Consider the following 23,778-nt stretch of genomic DNA (forward strand, 5'->3'; position numbering starts at 1 on the left):
CTTTCATTGTCCAAGGGTCAACTGTATACATTTAGCACTTCTTTTGTTAAATTTACTCTTAAGTATTTTATTCTTTTTGATACTATTGTAAATAGAATTGCTTTCTTGACTTCATTTTCAGTTTGTGCATTGTTACTATTTGGGAATACAATTGATTTTTGTATATTGATGTTATATCCTGCGACTGCTAAACTCATTTATTAGTCCTTATAGACACAATAATGTCATTAATGAAGATAGATGATTTTATTCCTTTTTTTTTTTTTAAAGATTTTATTTATTTATTTGAGAGAGAGAGAACACATGAGAGGGGATAGGGTCAGAGGACGAAGCAGACTCCCTGCCGAGCAGGGAGCCCGATGCGGGACTCGATCCTGGGACTCCAGGATCATGACCTGAGCCGAAGGCAGTCGCTTAACCAACTGAGCCACCCAGGGGCCCGATTTTATTCCTTTTTTTTCTAATCTGGATGCCTTTCATTTTATTTCCATACTTAAACTGTTCTGGCAGAGAATCTCCAGAACATTTGAAGAGCAGTGGCAAGAGGAGATATCTTTGTTTTACTTCTGATCTTAGGGGGAAGGCTTTCAGTCTTTCACCAGTAAGTATGATATCAGCTATGGCTTTTTTGTAGATGCAAAATGGTTTCTTTTACAAAAAAATGAGCCAATAAAAGATAGTTGATTTTTACCTTGCTTCTGGAGAGCCAAAATTTAGAATATTTGCTCTGCCACACTGACATGCTGCTGTTGGTTGAATAACATTTGCTTATCAGGCATTTATTTTCCATGCTTAGATTCATATATTGCTGCATAGCCACAGACACTTAATTTTTATGTCAGAATTTTAGTATTGTTATGGCTTATAATATTTTTAACTTTATAATTTCTTTCTTCCTAATATCTAAATGATTATAATGAAAATCAAGATTAAAAATAATATTTTTTTAATGTTTTATTTATTTATTCATGAGAGTCAGAGAGAGAGAGAGAGAGAGAGAGAGAGAGGCAGAGGCAGAGGGAGAGGCAGGTTCCCTGCCTAGCAGGGAGCCCGATGCGGGACTCGATCCCAGGACCCCAGGATCATGACCTGAGCCAAAGGCAGATGCTCAACCATCTGAGCCACCCAGGCGCCCCTCAAGGTTAAAAATAATATTGATGTATTTATTAGTCAAGTACTAATTATGGCCATATAATTTTAACATTCCTCTTAGTGTTTGCCTTATAGATTCTGACTGCGGTTTTGACAATCATTACCTTGAAAATAATTGTTGTGAAACAATAGCCTTTGAATTTAAGAAGGGGACACTCATGTGCCCCCTCCAATGGCTTCCTTGAGGTGACATTATCTGACTATCTGTGTAGACCAGCACCTTCTAATAGAAATTTTGCTAATGATCAAATGTTCTCTCTTCATACTGTCCAATCTGGTAGATATTAGACTATTGTGCACTTGACACGTGACTAATGAGACTGAGGAAATGAATTTTTAACTTTAATTTTAATGAGTTTAAGTTTAAATAAATACAGGAGATTAGTCCCTATCATATTGGACAGTGTATGCAACTTTCATCCCCCTCATTCCCATGTGCTTCCAAAAGCAGTTTCCATCCAAGGGGCCTGGAACTTTCTTCGCCAGCAAAAATTAGTAGTCACTCATTTTTTGCCACATTCTCCATGTCCTTAGCACCTGGAATTGTGCATTCTGATAGATGGTTTTTCAGCAAGTGCTCATGTTGGAACTAGAAAGTTCTTTTTAAGTCTTTTAAGAAAAAAGCTGCCTCTCACACTTGAAAAAGATCTCTGACGAAGGTATGTCTGGGGCAGCACATTTCCCTGGAGCTCTTTCTGCATCTGGACTCCTCTTCGTTTCTATCTTCACAACATTCACCAATAGTAACACTGCATTTGTTGAGTAGCTGCTGTGTTACAAGAAAGGCTAACAGTCCCTGTGTGTAAATTTTCTAATTTCCACAACAACCCTATACATTAGATATCATATCTCCAATTTTGGGGGAGAAAACCAGAGATTTAAGTAACTTAGCCAAACTCTAGCAACAGGTAAATGGTGAAATCAGAGCTCTGGTGTATTGCACATTCTAATTCTCTCATCCTAAAGTGAGCTGGAGAATCTTAGTTTCACCACTGACTAGCTGTGTGGCCTTGGGAAGTCACTTATTTTCCCTGAACTTCAGTTTCCACATCTGGAAAAAGAGGAATTAACAATGGATGCCTCCAGAGTAGACAGGGAGTTAACCTGAGGCTTTATGAGAGCCCTCCAGGTGCACACGGGGCCAGGGCTTGCTTCCTGGGTTATCTTCAATTCCTTCCCTATTCCTCCTAGCCCGTGAACTTACTTTTGTCCTTGATTTTTTTTTCACAATTGCTTATTGTTATTATTGGTAAAAATGCCCAGCTGAACTGAATTTCACCCAACAGACATTTAGTGAGTCTCTGCTATGGTCAGGAACCATGCTGGGTGTTGAACACAATCAGTGGCTGAATTCAAATTCTAAAAACCCGAGTATGTCCTTTTCTAGCTAAAATCTGTTGAGTGTTTACCATGGTTCAGCTATTCTAAATGCTTTACATGCATACCTCATGCAATCCTCATAGTAACACTTTGTAGCAGTGACTATTAGGATTCCTCATTACACAGTTGAGGAAACTGAGGCACAGAGAGGCTGAATTACTTGCCAAATGTGATACAACTTATAAACGATGGAGCTGGGGGCTCAAATCCAGCCAAGCTGGCTGCAAAGCCCCATCTCTTAACCCCAAGGCTCTGAGGTCCCCCATCCTTGTATTTCCATGTTACCATGAGAAAGTCATTCTGGAGCCATGGCATGAAGGAACACCTCCAAGAGGTGTTCAAACTCCTGAGCACTGCCTGCAAACAAAACATGCTGTAGGCTGGATGGGGATACAAAGATGTCTAAGGGTTATGCTCCAACCCCAGGAAACTAGATTGTAAGTCTAGGAAAGAGCATGATTGAAAAGTACACAATGACTTGTAAATCAAAGAAGGTGTGGTAAATGCTAAACTGCTGATAGAAAGTCCTAGAACTTCACAGAGAGATCTGTTCTGGTTTGGTTACTCAGAAAGTCTTGTGATGGGGCAGCGTGTCACATGCACCTTAAAGAAAGGGTCAGACTTCTGTAGGTGGAGAAGAGGCAAAGAGAGAACTTTCCTGGTAGACAGAAAGACAGGAGCCTTGGGATGGAGGTGAAACACAATGAGGCATTTCTCTGACAGTCAGCAGGGGCCCCTCTTGCTGGGACCTTCAGGATCCGTAGGAACAAGCGATTTGACAAAGGGTGGGCTGTAATAAAGAGGGGAAGGCCATGGGCAGACTGTGAGGCCCGGCCACCCTTATGGGGCAAGAAGGGCAGAGGGGCTATCCTGCTGGCAGGTAGAGGAGAGGAGAAGCAGGAGGGCAGGTGTCTCAGAAGTTGTGGAAGGAAGAGACTTGAAATAGCCAGAGATCAAGAATGCAAACAACATAGACTCATCGAGAAAAATAAAGACCAAAAATAAGTTTTTGGCTTCAGTATTTAGGACATGATGGGCATTCTTCAAGGGAATTGTTCCAATGAAACAGCAAAATGGGCCTGGGCTGGTGAGCCCTCAGTGAGGGTGGCAGGGCCAGGGGCCAGCCATGGCCGGGGGGGGGGGGGGGGTCGGTGCTAGTGCCATCCCTATGGAGACAGAGACAGGGGTCAATCCCCCTAAACAGGAGGTCCAGAGAGGAAGGGAGGTAGTTTAAAACATGGAAAAAAGCCTCAAAGCAATGGCTCAAGGAAACCCAAATAGGACACCCTGCCATGGTGAATCATCTAGAACCCACGAAAGAAGTGAACCAGCCTGGTGTGCAGCAAGACTGGATTCTTGAATATCCCTCAACTCCTCTGAGGGCTGGCAGGCTTGAAAATTTTGGTAAAGTTTGAGCAAAAGGCATAACAGGTCCTGTCCCCTCTCTTGCCTCATGCATACAGGCAATTGTTCTCACTTTCTGAGATCTTTCAGGGGCAATCTACCGGCTGGGAAAGGCCAAAGGGGTCCGCCCAGATGTGAAGGCCCCACCCCCAGGGCCGGCTGCACCTGAGGCCGCCCTGCTCCAGCTCCAGCTTCCTTGGGCCGGCTGTGCATGTGAGTCAAGACCCGGGCTGAGCGCAGGCAGCTGGTGGGACGTCAGACCAGCATCTGCCTGCTCCCACCAGCAGACAACCCGCCTCCAAATCTGCTGGTCTTTCCAGGTGCTTCCTCTTCCGAGAGGTGCAGAGGCACCCATTCCAGGGTGCTTCAGACCTTGGTCTGCATGCTACGCTCCCCCACCTAGCTTTCAGGAGGCACTGCTTGTCTGAGCTCTCCCGCTCCACCCTAGGATGGGACGAGGGGGAGTGCAGGAAGGGACCTCTGTGCCTCCTCCCTTTCACTCTCGGAGTGCCCACACCCCACCCCTTCGGTCACTAGGTCGCTATTGGTCAGTACAATCCGGGGGAGGGGTGGGTGGGCAGGTGCTTGTCTTTCGCTTGTGAAGACCTCACACTGCCCTGCTCTCTTACAAGGTCTGGGCTCTGCTGAACCAAAGAGGCAAGACACCCAGCTAAGCGGTGGAATCCGCGTAGGGCTTCCCTGGAACGAAGTTTCTTGCCCCAGGGCGAGGCCACTGCATTCCTCACACCCATTACACTTTTCAGCCCAAATTTAGAGATCTCCAACTTTTGGGGTTTTGTTTAGAGTTCAACAGCGCCGCCCTCTGGTGTTTGGTTGTGAGTGACCGTAGCTGAGAGGTAGCACAGGGTTTAAAAAAAAAAAAGTTTGTCCCTCCCTTATGTTTCGGACCCCCCCCCCCCCCACATTCTCGGTAAGTGAATAAGCGGAAAAGGTCGGGAAAGTGACAGATTCCCTCCTCCTCCCCACCCCGTCCATCCGCAAGACCGCCCTTCTGCAACGTGAGTGGCATTTATGTGCACCTTTCTATCACTCTGATCTCTCAGCCAAGTGCAAAAATCCTTAACTGTCCCGAGCCGGATTCGCTTGGAGCCCGCGAGGGCTCCCGTGCTCCCCTTTTGGGGTGTGAGATGGACTGTCCCTCTGTGAAACTGGACAAAAACAGACCAAACAGGCTAGGGCGCTCCCCAGCACGCCCGCCGCAACAGGGCTCGGCAGGAATTCGCCTGCCGCTGCTTCTGAAGGGTGACAAGACCTTGGAGCCCTGACAGTGTCCTCGAGACTTTCCCACGCGACAAGATGACGTCTGGCCAGGCAGCTCCTGCTCAGGGACCCGTGGGTCCTTGCCTGTGCGCGGAGGGCGCCAGTATTAGGCCAGTTCTTCCCCGTCCCCCATCCTTGCGCCAGCCACACCCTATGTCCTCTGGGGCCGAGCGCACCCCGGTCTCCCGCTCTAGGCGCCGGGGCCCAGGGCGGGGTCCAGTTCTCTCCTCGCTACTGCTTCTTTGAGGAAGTCCACGCCCTTGGCAGCCCCTCCCCAAATCCTCTTCTTGGCGGGCACCTCCCCCTAGAGCCCGGCAGGTCTTGGGCACTACCTCCCCACCCCCCATTCAAAGCCCTTCTCTCTCGTCTCCACTTCCCAGAGTTCTGCAATCAAGACTTCCCTTGAAATCGGTGGTAACAATACATTTATAAGAAAAAGAAAGAGGGCCAAGAGATTAGGAGGGGCTGCGGATTAAGCCCCTTTTACGACTGCGAGCCTGAGGGCCCTAGTGGCGGGGGCGGACTGTGTCTTGCTGATAGAGGTGCTGTCTTCCCGCGGCGCCTGCGCCTGGCGGTCCCGCCCGGGGACCTCCCAGCGCCCCGGCCGGGTTTACTCATCCCGGCGAGGTGATCCCAGGCGCGAGGGCGGGCACAAGGCGTCCGGAGAACCCAGTAATCCGAGAATGCAGCATCAGCCCTTCCCACCAGGCACTTCCTTCCTTTTCCCGAACGTCCAGGAGGGAGGGCCGCGCACTTATAAACCCCGGCCCGGGCCCGCCGGCATGTCAGAGGCTGCTTCGCCAGGGCTGCGCGCCGCGGCTGGACACGTCTGGGCTGGGACCAACGCAAGCGGCTGTCGCCAGCGGCGCCCTGCGCCTCTCAGCCCCCGCCGGGCTTGGGCCCAGTCGCGGCGCTTGCGCTCTCCTTCGCTCCTGCACGCGGCGTGCCGGGACAGCATGCTCCGGGTCCTGCTCCTCGGCGTGCTGGCCCCCGCGGGTCTGGGGCTCCCCGCGCCCCCAGAGCCTCAGCCACGCGGCAGCCAGTGCGTCGAGCACGACTGCTTCGAGCTCTTCCGGGGCCCCGCGACCTTCCTCGCCGCCAGCCAGGCCTGCGAGGGGTTGGGGGGCCACCTGATGACGGTGCGCTCCTCAGTGGCGGCTGATGTCATCTCCCTGCTCCTGAGCGGCGACAGCGGCGACAGCCCACGGCTCTGGATCGGCCTGCAGCTCCAGGCCGGCTGCAGCGACCAGGGGCAACTCGGGCCCTTGCGCGGCTTCCAGTGGGTTACCGGCGACAACCGCACCAGCTACAGCAGGTGGGCGCGGCTCCACGTCGACCCGGAGCCTCTCTGCGGTCCCCTGTGCGTCGCAGTCTCGGAAGCCGGGGCCCTAGCACCCGGCGAGCCGGCCTGGGAGGAGCAGCAGTGCACTGCAGAGGCCGATGGTTTCCTCTGCGAGTTCCACTTCGCAGCCTCCTGCAGGCCCCTGCTGGTGGAGTCTGGCTCCGTGGCGGCCGCCGGTGTAACCATCACCTATAGCACCCCGTTCGGGGCCCGCGGCGCGGACTTCCAGGCGCTGCCGGTGGGTAGCTCCGCCGCTGTAGCGCCCTTGGGAGTGGAGCTGGAGTGCGCGGCGCCGCCAGGTGAGGCGGAGGCGCGGTGGGACCGGGATGCGCCTGGCGCCTGGGACTGCAGCGTGGAGAACGGCGGCTGCCAGCACACTTGCAACGCGAGCGCCGAGACGTCGCACTGCCTCTGCCCGGCGGACGCCTACCTGCAGGCAGACGGGCGCTCCTGCGCCGCACTAGCGGATCACTTGTGCCACAAACTCTGCGAGCATTTTTGCATTCCCAACAGCTACGTGCCCGGCTCCTACTCGTGCATGTGCGAGACGGGCTACCGGCTGGCTGCCGACCAGCACCGGTGCGAGGACGTGGACGACTGTATCCAGGTGCCCAGTCCGTGCCCACAGCGATGTGTTAATACGCGGGGCGCCTTCGAATGCCTCTGCAACTCCGGCTTCGAGCTGGTGGACAACGAGTGCGTGGAGTCAGTGGACCCGTGTTTCGGGAGTAAGTGCGAGTACCAGTGCCAGCCCGTGGGTCAAACTGACTTCCGCTGCATCTGCGCCGAGGGCTTCGCACCCAGCCCTCACGATCCACACAGGTGCCAGATGTTCTGCAACCAGACCGCATGCCCAGCTGACTGCGATCCCAACAGCCCAACTTCCTGCCAGTGCCCCGAGGGCTACATTCTGGACGAGGGCTTCATGTGCACGGACATCGACGAGTGCCAAAATGGAGACTGCCCCGAGGCCTGCCGCAACCTCCCGGGCACCTACGAGTGCATCTGCGGGCCTGACTCGCCCTTCTCCGGCCGGGATGCCACCAACTGTGACCCCATCACGGTGAGCAATGACAGCGACGGCGACAGCGGCTCTGGGGAGCCCCCAGTCAACCCGACTCCGGGCGCCACCTTGAGCCCCTCACCTGTAGGGCCCTTGCATTCTGGAGTGCTCATCGGCATCTCCATCGCCAGCCTGTCTCTGGTCGTGGCGCTTTTGGCGCTCCTGTGTCACCTGCGCAAGAAGCAAGGCTCCACAAGGGCGGAGTTGGAGTACAAGTGTGGCGCCCCAGCCAAGGAAGTGGTGCTGCAGCACGTGCGAACCGAGCAGATGCCTCAGAAACTCTGAGAGGCCTCCTCCCTGGCCGCTGCTGTTGGCTGGGCCTTCCCTCCCTCCTGTGCCTCTCCCCCTCCCCCAGCCTTACTCCCTGGCCACCTATTCCAAAGCACTTTAGCTGGCATCAGAACTGGAGAAGACCAGGCCCCCCTTCTTTTGCTGATTCCACACTTGGCTGGGGAGTGGGGGTTGGAAGGAGTATGTGCCCCAGCCACTTCCATGACATCATCGGACAACTAGGCAGAGATGGCAATTTATAGCGAAGACACAGACTACAGAGTGTTCCATGACCTCAACAAGGGGCACGAGAGGGGTGGGCCTCCTTGGCTGGCAGCCTTTGGGTCAGACTTGATTCCGTGGACTAGTGAGTGTAATCAAGGTGTGGATAATGACCAAGATATTTATTTTTTAAGTATTTAGGATGGCTTTTTTTTTTCTTTGCTTTTGCTTTTTTTCCCCCCACCTGTATGTCTCCAGTACCCACTTTGTATCCCTCCCTCCCTCCCTTCCCCCTTCCCTATCTGTATATTTATATATTTCTACTCTTCAGGTGGCAGTTAAACCATCTTGGTGGTTTTCCCAGGACTCTCACATTGCTGAAGCCAAGCCTCAGTTCCCTTCATTGTTCCTCCCAATTTTCCCCTCCCTGGAACTCAGCCAACCCACCTGGAATGTCCCTACCTGGCCACCCTCCTTCTGTTCTTCCATGTCTGCCTGGGCAAAGCTCCTATGTGAAACAGAATCAAAAACACTACAATCAAGGTTGGTTGGGAATTTATTTGCTCTTGAACCAGGCTTGCTAATTTATCCTGAAATCTCAGGCTTCCAGAGTAATATCATTTTAACAAAAGTTAAGATGTGAGAGACATTCATTGAACTAATGTTGCTGGACTGTCATAGAAATTCAACCCAAGGAGTTTTTTTATTTTTATTTTTTAAACAATGAGCCTGGGTTTTATTGTCATTTTTGTTTGAACTGAAAGATCTTTATTGTTGTTAAGCTTCCTATGCCAGTTTCTTTTTCCCATTATTATAATTATTGTTGTTGTTATAACTGGTTATTTTTGATAATGTTGAAAATGTTCTCATGATTGCTCTAGATTGAGACGGGAATGAAGTTCCTCCCAGGAGGCAGTTTAAGAAAGTTCTGAGCTGTACAATTCACGCCAGTTACCATGTTGAATCTTACTCTTCTTGTAATGTTTGCTCCAAAATAAAACCAGTTCTGCTGGGTTTGGGGGGATTTGGGAACTTGGGGATGGAGCCTGGAGGATGCCTAATCAGGGCCTCACCTTGATCAGACCAATGGGAATTTCTCCCACTTCAGAGGGGCCCTCCAACCCTGGCCACTTAGAACATGGTCCCTGCACAAGAAGCGGGAGCTGCCCCTGGCAGCCGGTTAGAAAGGCAGAAACTCCGGCTGCACAAGAATCTGTATTTTAACAAGATCTGCAGGGGTCTGCCCAGTATAGCTTGAGAAGAACTGTTTCAGACAGCTTCCAACTCTCTGGAATGCATTAAATACGGATCAGTAATAAGCAGCAGGCCAAGTCTGGGCCTATATTCTCAAGAAACTGAGGCACTTCAATTGATAGCTTTGCTTTCTGATAGAAAAGACTAGGTACACACCTTTAGACATTGCTACACAGGGTTGTTGGTTCAACTAAGCTAGGAATGAATCATGTTTCACTGTATGGGAAAATGTATCATACAAGTGTATCTTTTGTAAAACAAACATTTTCCTCTATTTTGTAAACTCAGCACATTTGTACATAGTTATTTATTTATTGGAGATAAACTAGAACACAGGCAAAACTCTTGCTTATGACATCACATGTAGAAAATAAACAAATAACAGAGTGCTCTTGGGTTTTGTGTCTGTTCATCTACCCTCCCCCAACCCCCTCATTTTAAGTCATTAAACAGGGCTCACAAACAATGAAATTCCGGGAGACACCTTGAAAGGATGCTCCATGCCCCATCGCTAGCTCCATCCACTTGTGGCATCATCTCCGACTTTCAAAGATCTTTCCAGAGGAGATTGTCTTCACTGTAGAAGGACTTCATGTAATGTCTGTGTGCACAAATATTTATGTTTCCTTCTGTAACCATAACAACTTCATACATAGGACTTGTGTCTGTGTGTTTTGAAAGACATTATAGGATTATTTGTTGGGGATGAGTTAAAGAAACAGTTCTTCTTGGGGGCATTTCTAGAATCCCAGCTGTGTGTCCTTCCTGTGAATGGTTTGGCATTATCTGCCCTCTTAGATATCCAAACACAACAGTCACGAGGGGTCTCAGTCTGTGGCTCAAATTCAAACAATCATTTCCACATACCAAGGTCTCATGCAGTATTAAATCATTCTTATTTCTGTTGGAGATTAGAAATACTGTCTTTCTAAGACACACATTTCCTGGGCCCCTTTTCCTCGGAGGTTGGCACTGGCTGAATTTTATATACAGTGCTCTGAAATTTTTCATAAAGCAGAAGTTGGAAGACAATTGAGTTTGATCAAATATTCAAACACTTTTATACATCTGGATAATGCTGAATTTCTTAGCTTCGATCTGCATAGCTACTGTTGCGAAGATGCAGTTGGAGATTTCCACATGGATCCTGGATGAAGCTGACAGCTTTGGGCTGTGTGGGGGTGTGGCTACTATGCGTAGCGCCCTCCCAGGATCACAAGTTGAGCTATGTTGCCTTTAGGAGTTTAGCAGACAAGCAGAAAACCAAAGTCAGTAGTGGGGTACATGTGAAGGAAAAACTTGATGTGCGTAGGCAAAGCAGATACACACAAATTGTGCTGGGGGTCTAGAGGAGAGGGCGGTACCTTACAGATTTGTCCTTACTACTGGACTTCATTTTTCAAAAGGGTCTGCTTCCAAGTAGCTAGCAAAATGACTAACTAGGGCTCATTGCTTTAGGGTTTCTCCATCCAAAGGAGGGGGATTTTCTTAAGGAATATAAGAAGACCAAAACATACTTTTAAGACTCAGAGTCAAAAACCCTTACTGGGTCATCTTGGACCCCAGGGCATTGGTGGGGTGGGGGCCCAGTCCCTCCTCATCCTCCTTATTCCCTGTCCTGTGGGAGATGAGCATCCCTGCTTGTAGGCATCCTCTGAACTTGAGATTCTCTGAACAACTGGGATACTGCAGCCCCACTCTGAGAAAGATATCAGAATCACATAAACAAATCAGTCAGCCATAGGAACCATCACCCAGCATTTAGAATCAGAGTAAACCTTATGAAACAGGGGCTGTGGATCAATTTGTACAGTCTCACTTTCTGTTCACATTATTGGATATCCAGGTCTGAGGGAGAATTCCAAATCTCAGCGAGTGGTACGTGTTTGCTGATGACATCCCACAGCTTGCAGAGCCTGGGGAAGAAGGTCATACTTGTGGATAAGCCAGAATTTGATTTTATGAGTTAAATGGCATCTGTCCCTTCCTCAGATCTAGCCCCTTTTGTTGGACTAGTTTGGCAAGTATTTATTGAGATTGTACTCTGTGCTTGGTTTGGTGATAGGCATGGTAACAACCCCCTACCTTGAGAAGCTTACACTCTGGTGGGAGAGACAGATATGAAACAAATAATTGCCCCCAAACTGTATTTAACTTAGAAACAACAGTAGAAGCTGGGGAGGAGAGGCTCAGCACAACAGGGCAGTGGGATTTAGGTTGCAGGAGTAAAGGTGTCTTTAATAAGCTGTCTCTTAACACTAGACATGAAGGAGGAACAGGGGTTAGTCAAATTCAGAGTGGAGAAGAAAGCAGTGTGAGTGAAGGAACAGCATGTGCAAAGGCCCTGTGCAGGGAAGAATCTTGGCAGAGGGCATGAAGCATGGTGAACAAGAGGGAGGGTGGCCAAGATGGAGCTGGAGAGATAGAATGGAAAGGTAAGAGTGGAAGGGAAAAGAGTTTCCAGGTCAGGTTATCAAGAGTGAGTTCTATCCCAGAAGCAAGCATGCCACTCAAAGAGTTTTAACAAGAGCACACTAGTATTCAATTTCTGTACTAAAATTGTTTGGGAATATAACAGCCACTTCTAGGCTTATTCACATGTCCCCATGGGCAGACACCTGGACAGTTTCCCTTGTAAGCATCCAGCAGGGTTAACAAGGGGTGTGGGTGTCACATACACCTGGATTTGAGTCCCAGCCTGACACCGGGTGGTCACATGACCATGGGCACCATGCAGCCCCTGTAAGGCTGTAAAGTGGGGTGCTAGCAAGTGCCACGTCACAGGGTTTCCAAGTGATTATGTTGAGATCTCAATTGTCTTGAGAGCAAATCCAAGGTGTGCAGAAAGTGGGAAGTATTCTTTCCAGGCAAAGTGCAGTCATTTGGAAGAGAGGCTGTCCACCCTTGAGGGAGCATCCTGGTGGGATCTGGGGGATCCTTAAGGAGAGAGATGTTTGCAGAGGGTGAGAAGCAGCCCCTCAGGAGCTGTAAAATCCTGCCTCCAAGTTCTCTTCCCCCTGCTCACAAAGCCCATTAAGGCGTAGGGGTGCAGAGATCCCCTCCATTGTGCTCCCGGGGAGGCCACAGAGAAGGAGAGAATATACCCCAAAGTGCCCTGCTTGTCTTCTCAGGGCCCAAAAGAGAAAGAGAAAATTGGCTCCAGCCCAGGCAGCCCCTGGTGCTGTGAGGAAGGCGGCACTGCCCGCACCCTCACCCTCAACTGCCCCATGGGGCCCCCAAGTGTAGCAACACCAAAGAGGAACCTGCAAAAGAGAAAGGAATCATCAGTTGAAAATGATTAGCAGCCCCAGCTGTCCAAACTCTTGATGGGCGACTCTGGGCAAATCTCTAAACTTTGTCAACCATCTACCTCACTGGGGCAGTGCGAGGGGGCTGGTTGGGGTGGACACATAAATGCCCCCCAGGAGAGTCACAGACTCTGCTGTGACTGAGTTTCCCGGCCCTGCCACACATGGGAGACCCCCCCACACTCAGAAACAAGGTCAGCTGCCCCCCCTGCATCTGAGGAGAGGTGGCATCATCCCCTAAAGTGCGGGGACTTGGGGGAACTCTCCATCAGAAAAAAAGATGCACGTTTGCTCATCTTCCTCTTTCCCTGTGGGGAGAAAGAAGAACCTAAGCTCCTAAGTATCTAAGTGGTGTCTGATCACTGATTAGGGGCCAAAAGAATGAAAATCTGTGAGCCTGGAATGTTCTGACCATTAGGACCATGAGTGCCAGGAAGAGCAGGCTAGGCCCAGATAGTGGGTAGTGCATTCTATTTTAACTCTTTTTTTTTTTAAGAAAAAATCACAATATAATTGACATACATTAAAATTCACCCTTTTTGGTGACCAAATCTGTGAGTCCTAAAGAATATACACATTCCTGGAACTAGCACCATCATCAACATAGAGGAAATTTTTTTTTTAAATTTTATTTTATTATGTTATGTTAATCACCATGCATTACATCATTAGTTTTTGATGTAGTGTTCCATGATTCATTGTTTGCTTCTAACACCCAGTGCTCCATTCAATACATGCCCTCCTTAATACCCATCACCAGGTTAACCCTCCTAGACTGTTTAATTCTCAAGGAATTAAAAGGAGTTGAGGCAAGAGGCAGAAGGAAGAGGGGAGGATTCAGGATACTGTGGCAAAGCCCCTCTTCCTGGCTGGGTGACTAAAGGAAGGTCTGCTTGGGAGTCCAACAACCTATGACGTAAGCAGTTGGGGCCAGCCTCAGTATGAAGCCAGAAGGAAGATTCCCCCTCCCCTCTAGAACTTCAGTTTGTTTCTCAGAGTCCGTAGTCCCCCAGTGTCTCCCCCTCCAATTTCCCCCCCTTCATTCTTCCCTTCCTACTATTTTCTTCTCTCTCTTTTTTTTTCTTAACGTATATTGCATTATTTGTTTCAGAGGTACAGATCTGTGATTCAACAGTCTTGCACAATTCACAGTGCTCACCAGAGCACATACCCTCCCCAGTGTCTATCACCCAGTCACCCCATCCCTCCCACCCCACCCCCCACTCCAGCAACCCTCAGTTTGTTTCCTGAGATTAAGAATTCCTCATATCAGTGAGATCATATGATACATGTCTTTCTCTGTTTGACTTACTTCACTCAACATAATACCCTCCAGTTCCATCCACGTTGTTGCAAATGGCAAGATCTCATTCCTTTTGATGGCTGCATAATATTCCATTGTATGTATAGACCACATCTTCTTTATCCACTCATCTGTCAATGGACATCTGGGTTCTTTCCACAGTTTGGCTATTGTGGACATTGCTGTTATAAACATCGGGGTGCACGTACCCCTTCGGATCCCTACATATGTATCTTTGGGGTAAATACCCAGTAGTGCAATTGCTGGATCATAGGGTAGCTCTATTTTCAACTTTTTGAGGAACCTCCATACAGTTTTCCAGAGTGGCTGCACCAGCTTGCATTCCCACCAACAGTGGAGGAGGGCTCCCCTTTCTCCGCATCCCCGCCAACATCTGTCGTTTCCTGACTTGTTAACATAGAGGCAATTTTTGTCGCACCAGAAAGGTCCACTCGGGCCACTCCCCTTCACTGCCATTGGAGTTGTGAGCACACACGGGATGAAGCTTCTTTCCTCTCTGACTCCTGCTAACCCTCCCCATCCCCTGCAGGGTCTCCCCACGCCAAGGAGCCTATGTTTTCACGTTTGAATCACAAAGATGAACTTTTTTTTTTTTAAGATTTTATTTATTTATTTGAGACAGAGAGAATGAGAGAGAGAGAGCACATGAGAGGGGGGAGGGTCAGAGGGAGAAGCAGACTCCCTGCCGAGCAGGGAGCCCGATGCGGGACTCGATCCAGGGACTCCAGGATCATGACCTGGGCTGAAGGCAGTCGCTTAACCAACTGAGCCACCCAGGCGCCCAAAGATGAACTTTTCTAACCTTTGACCAGACTGCCTGACTCTCTTAACCTTTGGCAAACAGGTTTCAGTGAAACCTGGCTCCTGTGTCTCCCAGCACCTTGCCCATTGGCCCTGTGTTCTGGACTCACACTGCCAAAATTCCTGGCAGCCCACCAGGAGTGTGCAAAGAAACAAAAAAGAAAGATGACAAATCCCATGCCACAATTTTAGGGGTGGAGCTTGAGGGTGTAATAAGGAAGTAAGGAAGGCATGTGCAAAGGGGAATGACGGTGCTGCCTACTCACACTCCTTGGGCCAAAGCTCTGCTCTGCCACACTCCTTCCTGAGGCGCCTCGGTCTGCCATTCTGATTGTGGACAGGCCCAGGTGACAGAAGATCCCCAAGTTCTAACCTAGGGGGCTTCTGTTGGTCTCATATTAAATGGGGGTGAATTGTTAATTCATGTCTTTAGGGAAAACCGAGGTTACAAAGCACATATAAAAACACATTTTCATCATGGTCAAGACTCCGTGGGGGGTACCCGACTTCATCTGAAAACACATCCCCTGACCTTTTCAGGCGTTTCTTCATAAAATAATATAGGCAACGCCCGGCTCTTCCTTTCGTTGTCAGAACATGTGTCCGGGGTTCAGCACTATCTCTTTTTGTTTTGAGAGAGTCCTTCTCTCTTTTTTTTTTATTTTGGTCAGCAGGTTCAGATGTAGGCAAACAACTGATTTCCTCTCACAAGAGAAATGAAATATTTTTTTTAACATCAGATTCTAACAGAATCAAAATCCTTCTCAGCTTGTTTTGAAAGTGTGATTACAAAAGACAAAAGAACCCTGGGGATGCATTAGTTCAAAGTCACATCCACTGGAGACAGGGGAGCAAGTCGCAGAAGGGTTTCAGGACCCAGTGGAAAACACCAAGATTCCATCCTGGGGTCCATGATGATATAATGCCACCAGGGCCACAGGCCAGGCATTTTTTCTGACTTTCTGCCTGAAATAAATCTTTTTTTTTTTTTTTTTTAATGGGACATATCATGACTGATATTATCCTGAGATGAACCTTCTTCTCTTCCACATATTGAACATGTGACAACTTCTTTCTATTGTCTTTCTGGAATCTTCCTTCTGGCTTCACACTGAGACTGGCCCCAACTGCTTACTCATGGGTTGTTGGACTCCCAAGCAGACCTTCCTTCAGCCACCCAGCCAGGAAGAGGGGCTTTGCCACAGTATCCTGAATCCTCCCCTCTTCCTTCTGCCTCTTGCCTCAACTCCTTTTAATTCCTTGAGAATTAAAGTCTCCCACAGACTCTGGAGATCTTGAGCCTTGCACACCATCACCCCTGTCCTGGGAGCACACATTGTTAAATTTGTCTCGAAATGGTGATTGAAACCAAAAGTGCCACTTTCAGTGATTCTTTGCCAGAATGTGATTCCCGTCTTACTTCAAACATTTTTGCCCTTCTTCCAAAGGTGGGACTTCAGAAATCCAACAGTAACCCGAGGAGAAGGGAAAGTCTGAGAAAGACACAGAGCAAGTCCCGGCTTCTCTGTTTCATTTGTCTGAATGTCCAGAGCTTGGGACAGGGAACACAGGACCACCTAGCAGCAAGGTGCCTGCAGGCCTGGGATAAATGGAAATCATGTGTCCACCAGGTCTTGAGGTGTATCCACTCTGCAAAGCTTCAGAGGGAGTCTAAACCCCTGGCTTGGAGGGGAAGCCGTGCTCTCTCTCCAGAGCTCAGAGTAAAAGCCTATGAGGTCATTGAGAAGTTGTCACTTTGCCCAGGGACTTACTCAAGCCCCTACTTTATGGGTGAGAGATTTCTGGAGACCAAGGTGGTTCTTTTCAGTTCCAGGAGGTCGAAAGGGCAGCATTTCCTGAGTAAATGGGCTGAGGGAACCCTGTCTGGGTAAAGGAGCTCTGGAAACAGTAAGAGTGGGTGGCTTCCCTCAATTTAGGGAGCACACTGCCCCCAGTTCTGGTCCCCTCGTGTCCTCTCATGCTATTGGCAGCCCTCTCCCTCAGGGCATGGATTGCGGTCACCACGAGGGAAGTGCGTGGTGACAAAATCGTCCCCATCTTGACTGGGGTGGCAGTTAAACAACTGTAGCTGTCTAACTGTATGTTTGTCGAAATTCATAGTACTGGGCACCTAGAAGGATTGAATTTTGCCATATATAAGTTATACTTCAATAAAAATAGATTAAAAAGAAATCACAGCCTCCTCAGAGTGGCTAAAGAAATCCTGATTTGGGGGGCGCCTGGGTGGCTCAGGTGTTAAGCATCTGCCTTCGGCTCAGGTCACGGTCCCTTGAGCCCCACGTCGGGCTTGCTGCTCGGTGGGGAGCCTGCTTCCCCCTTTCCGGCTTCCGTTGCCTGTGTTCCCTCTCTCGCTGTCTCTCTCTCTGTCAAATAAATAAATAAAACCTTGGGAAAAAAAAGAAAGAAATCCTGATTTAAAAAAAAAAACAACCCTCCACCAACAACACCACCAACAAAAACACACCAATTCTCTGTACCGACCTTGTTGTCTTCTTCTCTGCCAGTTGGTCACCATCCGAAAACTGAGCCTTCCTCTGGGCCAGTCCCCCGCACAATCAGGTGTAGGTAGTCTTGTTCCGGCCTTTCTCCAAGGGCCACGGAGCTTACCTGCAGTCACACCGGGCTGTTACATGGGTGCTCTGTCCCTGGTCTGTGTGTCCGCAAGTCTGTTCTCCCCAGGCCTCCACACATTCGCACTGTGCCAACGCTGACCTTGGGCAGCCCATCTAGACCCAGGCACCACACCCCCATGTGGCATCAGTGAGTACCCACGGTGGCTTTCCATAATAGGAAGCCATATTTTTATTTTAACCAACTCAGTACTTCCATTCTAAGTGACAGTTAATCTTGGATTTTTTTTTTTTTTTTTTAAGTTCTCCCCCATTTTCAAAAATGCCTGTCCTGGTCAGACACTAAGCCAATCCATTCATATGATTGGGAACTCTGTCTTCCTGTTGCAAAAGGTTGATGAACGTTGAAATGGAAAAGAATATGTTCCCCCTGCCAAACTCCTGGTGAAAAATAGAAGCACGAGTGCCCCAGCTTTATAAGGACTCAAGAGCCCTTGATGGGTTTCCTTGCCAGGCACACAATGACCCTCTCATTAGAACTTGCCACTGCTGTGCCATGGCAGGGTCCCAAATCCTTAAGGGGACTTATGAGGTGCTGCTGGTCTGTCTCCTAATGCCTCTTGCTGACTGGGTATCATCTGTCCTCTGTTCCAGTCCCCTTGGGCATCTGTAGTGCCTACCACCACAGGCCCTTTGCACATGCTGTCCTCACTGCCTTGAGCCCTTTGTACCTTCTACCCTACCCCCTTCTTCTCCTGGCTGACTCTCACTCATCCTTCGAAGGAGGGCATCTCCATCAGGGAAACCTGCCCTAACGACCTGTCAGGTTCTTTTAGTACATCATCTCAGAAACCAGAGTCCATTCCTGGGTTGTTCTAATTTTAGCTTAAAATTGTACTCTCATTTCTGTGGTTCCCTGATTGATGCTCATCTTTTGCCACCTAACCTCTGAGCTTCATGAGGACAGGGCTGTTGTCTGTGGAGGCTCGCCACGGTGCCTTGAAGCTGCCAGAAGCAGCACTCGCCTGCACGTACCTCCACAGAGGAGAGCTTGGGGGTGTGGTGCTGCTTGATGGTGTGCAACCGAGGACAGAGCCTTAGGATTCTGACATTTGTGCTTAAGGAATCTGAGGCTGTTCCCTGTCATCTACTAGGGTAAGGGGTGGTGAGAGACGGGGATGTTTCATGACTGACAGCCTGCCCGAGAAAAGCTTCAGAACCCAAATTTACAGGGGTTTGCCCAGTTACAGCTCAGGCTGCCATGTCCGGTTTCTGAGTAGCATGGCCGAACATTTGGGTTATTTTCTCCTTTGATACCAGCCTTTGGCATCTCAGGAGTGCTAGGTATGATGTTTTTAATGAAAATGAAGCCAAGAATTTACAGCTGAAAATGAAAATAGTATGCATCTTTGCTCAGTGACATAGTGCTGACAGATAGGAAAAGAATTCCGATAAGTGACCACCTGTCATGTTCAAATACCATCTTCCGACCATCCAGAAAATATAAACACCTGGCTTGTCACTGAACAGCAAGTTAAAGACAACTTTAAAAGACAAGGCAAGTTCACTGATTGAGGGGGTGTCCAAAGGCTGTTTCTACCCAGGTGAAAAATGTTTTCATTCATTTTGAAGCCAAAAGCTGTGAGGGTCGGCAGAGCAGGACTCAGGTCAAAGCGTGGCTGCTTGGCTGACCCGCCCAGGCAGGTGAAATGTGTGAGTGCTCTCAGGACCCCGGCTGCCTCCATCCCCGACTTCATTTCACTGCAATCTTGTTGCTCAGGAATTGGGAGGGTTTTAGACAACCAGCTGTTACAAAGGCCGGCAGCACTGTTGAGGGGCTTGCTGCTGCCAGGGCCGCGTTGTTAACCGCCCCCCCTCGCCCCCCCGCTCCCCCCCCCCAAGCGAGAAGGCTCTGCAGCCGAGGAAGACACTGATCAGCCCCGCCCCCTCCGCCCCCAGACCCGCCCCCTCCAGGCATGATTTATGACTCCCAGGTCAGGGGCCGTGTTAACGCTCATTTTTAACAAGGGATAGAGAGAGTACTCAGCATAGAAGAATGTTGTCTTTCACCCTCCCACTGCCTCAGTTAGCGTGCCTCTCCAGTGCCTTTGAGAAGTCGGTTTACAGCTGACAAGAACTCCAAACACACACCCTGCTTTTGTGCATATTTCACGTGAGAAACTGAGGCTCCCAGAAATTACAGCACTGCTCCCTGGTCCAGCGGCTGGAGGGCCCCTGCCTCTCAGGGACTTTTCCTTTTATCGCCTAAGGCTGCTTCTGCTTCAGCCATCACCAACTAGTTTAAAATGTTGCATTTAAATACTCAGCCCAGCAGGAGTGTTGCCAAGACTCCTGGGCAGCGCCCCATCTTCCTCAGCAGAGAGTTTGCTGGGTGTGAATCACCGTTGGAGACTGAAGATAAGGACCCCAACCCCACACAAGCGATGGTGGGGGCAGGCAAAGGCCCAGCAGCCCCTGCCCATTTCAGATCATTGCCAGGGCCACGAACCCCTCGCGGCATTGCTCTCAGCCTGGAGGGCAACCACATTTACCCAGTGAGCACCCTGCTGCACACTGCCCGGCACTGGGGAACAAAGAAATACTTCAGTTTTAAAAACTGCCAAGAAATTACAGTTACACGAAGCCAGCAGACACTAGCACCGACTTACTCCAGATGCCCAAAGCAACTCTAGTGGGTACAATAGGTTTGGGATGGTCCATGTGCATGTGTTTACGTGCATGTGTGTGTGTGCATGCATGTTTGTGAGTTCAAGGGGTTCTGTGTCTTAGTTCGGAGCTTCCAACCCACAGCCATGTCTCCAGGACGTAGTACAGATTGGCTACACATTTTCTCTGCCAGACAGATGTAGACCACCCCAGTGTGCAGACCCTAAAGACCGACATCCCTACCTCGCCCATCCAGCCCTCTGGGACACACTTGGATCGACACTGATTATTGCCTACACATCATGCTGCTGGCTGGCTATCTAGAGGAGCAAGGATCCAATGGTTATGTACCCAAAGATAGTTCAAGCAAGGTTGTTTTTGTTTTTAATTTTGTTTTCATTCAGTAGGGAAGAAGCTGGAATCTAGAGCCACATGGAAAAGAGCATAAGGTTAGAACTCTGTCACAGTGTGCTGGTACTGGAAGACCTCTTGATTTTATCGACAGAACTCTGAGGACCCTGGGGTTCAGCTGCTTGCCTGCATCTTACAATAGTTATATCTTGGACCAGAAGTCAGCTCTCCTGCCTGTTTCCCATACACCAAGCATCTGCTCATATCAAGTAAAACTCTGATCTTGGCCCTAACACTGCAGGGAAGAGCCTTGTTCTGCTTCTTCCCTGATCTCAGAGAGGAGCCCCTGCCCATGGTGGAAGCAGAGCGTCCCCCTGGGCCTCACCCTGCCCTCCTGGCCCTGCCTCAATCCTCTTTAGCCTCCTAGAAGCCCCCTGTGCCCATCTTGGGACGCCTGGTGGCTGCCTGAAAAGACTCAAGTCAGGCAAGGTCTGCTAGGCTGGCAAGTCCAGTGTATTTTCTCTCGAAGCCCTCCTGCCAGGAAGCTGCGAGCTCTGGGGGGCTGACCCCTCTGAAGAGCAAAGGGCCTCTCTCTTCAGCTGTCCACCCCACCCTCCCCGCCTGTTCCTCTCTCCATCTGGATGGGATCAGCCAAACCCAGAAGGGCCTTCTGCTGTGCTAAGCCAGGTGGAGTCTCCCCCACATAGCTGTTCACGCATGTTTAATAGCATGTTTTCACTCCAGAGCCCCACATAAGCACTGCAAGCATTTCTTCATAAAAAAAAAAAAAAAAAAAAAAAAAACAGGATTAAAGCTCCTCATAAGCTGACTTTTTCCTTTGAGAAAAGCTAATTTATCCTTGGGTTAACATCAGGCAAAAAGTTAGAGTCATTTACTGTGTTCAGCCTACACATGTTTATTATCTACATCTGGCTGATGTTTTACTGAATTGCGATTTTTTATTTTTTAATAGTGGGTGATCGAGCTGCCTCCTCTATCCAAAATCTGGGCTGATTTCCATCTGCGTTCTCTGGTCTCCTTTCCCCTCCCCCTGACTCCCCTCCCACTCACCACTGTGATATAAACTGCCGATTTAATGAGGTCTTGTGCTCCCATGCCAAAGAGTCGAGGCAAAAAATCACACCATAGGAGCTAGATGAGATTTATCCCTTCTGCTTTTTTATTACTGACCTGGTTTTGTGCCTCATAACAAATCCCACATTACGACTCTCCAAACATTTTCTACTCACAGGAAGCCTGCTGCTAGCCCAAGACAACTGGAGTGACACTAGTGACTGCAAGAAGGCACTGGGCCTGGGGGGGTGAAAAAGCTGGTGCCCCAGACTGTCATGCATAAATTTCAGTTAGAGGAGAGCCCAGGAACGGAAGCAAAGGGAGTGTGCCTGGAGACTTCTTCCTTCCTCCCTTCTCGTATTGAACATGCGATGTCCCCACCACAGCCAAGGAGTCGGCAGAGAGCAAGGGCACTGGCTGCCTCCACCCTCTGGACGGTCCTCTCCTGGGCAGAGGTTCTGTAACAAGGCACAGGCAGATGGCCATTCCTCCCTGGCATGCCCCTGCCTCCCACCCCTAGGAAAACAGTCAGAGGTCCAGGGATGATTCACATCATAGACCAGTGCTCAGAGGAGTCCTACCCCCATGGAGGCGTCCTCCTGGAACCCAGAGTCCTGGGGATGTGAGAAAATAAAGGAGCTTTGATGCTCTTGGGATTAGCACACAGACTGCTGGAAAAAGGTGACTGTGGTGGGAACAGGCGGTGGCTCTTAGGGGAGCATCGGGGCAGGCAGTCTGCTGGCAGGTAAGGGTGAAGCAGACCCCTTTGTGGTGGCCAGGCTGGGGAGGAGGTGAAAGGGCTCTTCAGAAGGTGGTGGTCCTGGTGAGGGGGACCTGCTTGCGGCTGGGTTCTGGTTGCAAGGGCCCCTGCTGGCAGGGGAGCAGAGGGCATATCCATCCTGCCCCACCTCTGCTCTTGAGGGCAGTGGCGTAATAGTCCAGGGGTTCGTCCTCAGGACCGCCAGGTGCATCCAGGAGGCAACACTGCAGGCAGAGAACCCGCTGGAAGGACGGGCGGAAGTTGTCGGTTAGGAAGCCACAGAGGATGGGGTTGGCGCCGCTGTTGGCGTAGCTGAGGATGAGGGACACATGGTTGACCATGGCATCAAGGCTGGTCACAAACAGGTTCAGCAGCTGCACCACGTAGAAGGGCATCCAGCAGAGCACAAAGACGGCTACCACCATCAGCACCAGCCGTGTGATCTTCTTTTTCGAGCGCTTTCGCCGCTGCCAGCCGGCCCGGAGTGACACGGCCCGCATCTTGCCCACGATAAGCAGGTAGCACAGGACGATGGCCAGAACGGGCAGCAGGAAGCCCAGCAGGAAAGTATAGACCACAAAGACTGCCGACCAGGCCGGGTGCGGCCAATGCAGGTTGCAGGCCATGGCCTGGCCGCCCCGAGCCGGCCTGGTATCTGCGAAGATGGCGATGGGCAGGGTGACCAGCAAGGACGCCAGCCACACGTCCAAGTTGATCAGTTTGGCCACGCTGGGCCTCCGGTAGGTGGCGGCGCGCAGAGGGTGCACCACGGCGACGTAGCGGTCCACGCTGAGCACGGTCAGACAGAAGACACTGGTGAACATGTTGAGGCTGTCCACACTGAGCACCAAGCGGCACAGCACGGACCGGAAGGACCAGTGGCGCAGGGCGGCCAACGAGGCCACGAAGGGCACGTTCAGCATGAAGAGCTCATCCGCGATGGCCAGGTTGAGCAGGTAGATGTTAGTGGCCGTCTTCATCTTGGCGTAGCGGAGGATCACGAAGATGACCAGGGCGTTGCCCACCAGGCCCACCAGGCACATCAGCGCGTAGATGCACTGGATGGCGACCATGCCCGCTGCCCCCGCGTCCCGCCTCCCCGCCGCCGCCTCCTCCTCCCCGGCCGGGGTGCAGCTGGCGTTGACCGCTGGGGACCAAGCAGTCTGGAGCTCTTCCTCGCCCCCGGGGGGCAGCGTCGGGAAAGCGCTCATGCCCAGGGGTGCCCGCGCAGCTCGGCGGGAGCGCGGCGGAGAGGACGCGGCCGGGGGCTCCAGCGCAGACGCGCGCGCCTCTCCCGGATCCGCCTGAAGAGCGCGCGGCGGGCCCCGCGGGGAGCGCCCGCCAATCCCGCGCCGCGCGCCCTCAGCGCCCCAGTCCCGGAGCCCGCGCGCCCCGCCCCGTTCGCCCACCTCCGCGCCCCCCACAGAGCTACCGTCCAGGCCCCCAGCCCCGGGATCCAGCCCCCGCCCCCGCCCCAAGGTCCTCCCGGGCCCTCCCGAGACTCCCGCCTCGGCTGCGCCTCACCTCAGATCCG

The 23,778-nt window shown here is 50.8% G+C and overlaps 2 protein-coding genes across 2 annotated transcripts; one reads left to right on the top strand and one right to left on the bottom strand.

Moving 5' to 3' along the window:
* The first annotated feature begins 4,910 nt into the window (after positions 1-4,910).
* On the top strand, positions 4,911-10,024 carry THBD (thrombomodulin). Its single transcript, XM_045885353.3, has one exon. The coding sequence runs from the start codon at positions 5,901-5,903 to the stop codon at positions 7,905-7,907; it is 2,007 nt and encodes a 668-aa protein (XP_045741309.1). The 5' UTR covers positions 4,911-5,900; the 3' UTR covers positions 7,908-10,024.
* Positions 10,025-21,793: 11,769 nt separating this feature from the next.
* On the bottom strand, positions 21,794-23,455 carry SSTR4 (somatostatin receptor 4). Its single transcript, XM_045883798.2, has one exon. It carries the CDS (start codon positions 23,453-23,455, stop codon positions 22,289-22,291), a length of 1,167 nt encoding a protein of 388 aa, XP_045739754.1. The 3' UTR covers positions 21,794-22,288.
* Between the last annotated feature and the right edge of the window lie 323 nt (positions 23,456-23,778).

This window comes from Mirounga angustirostris, unplaced genomic scaffold (assembly GCF_029215605.1).
Source record: "Mirounga angustirostris isolate CCGP_5_RB_7025 unplaced genomic scaffold, mMirAng1.0.hap1 SCAF_10, whole genome shotgun sequence".
NCBI lineage: Eukaryota > Metazoa > Chordata > Mammalia > Carnivora > Phocidae > Mirounga > Mirounga angustirostris.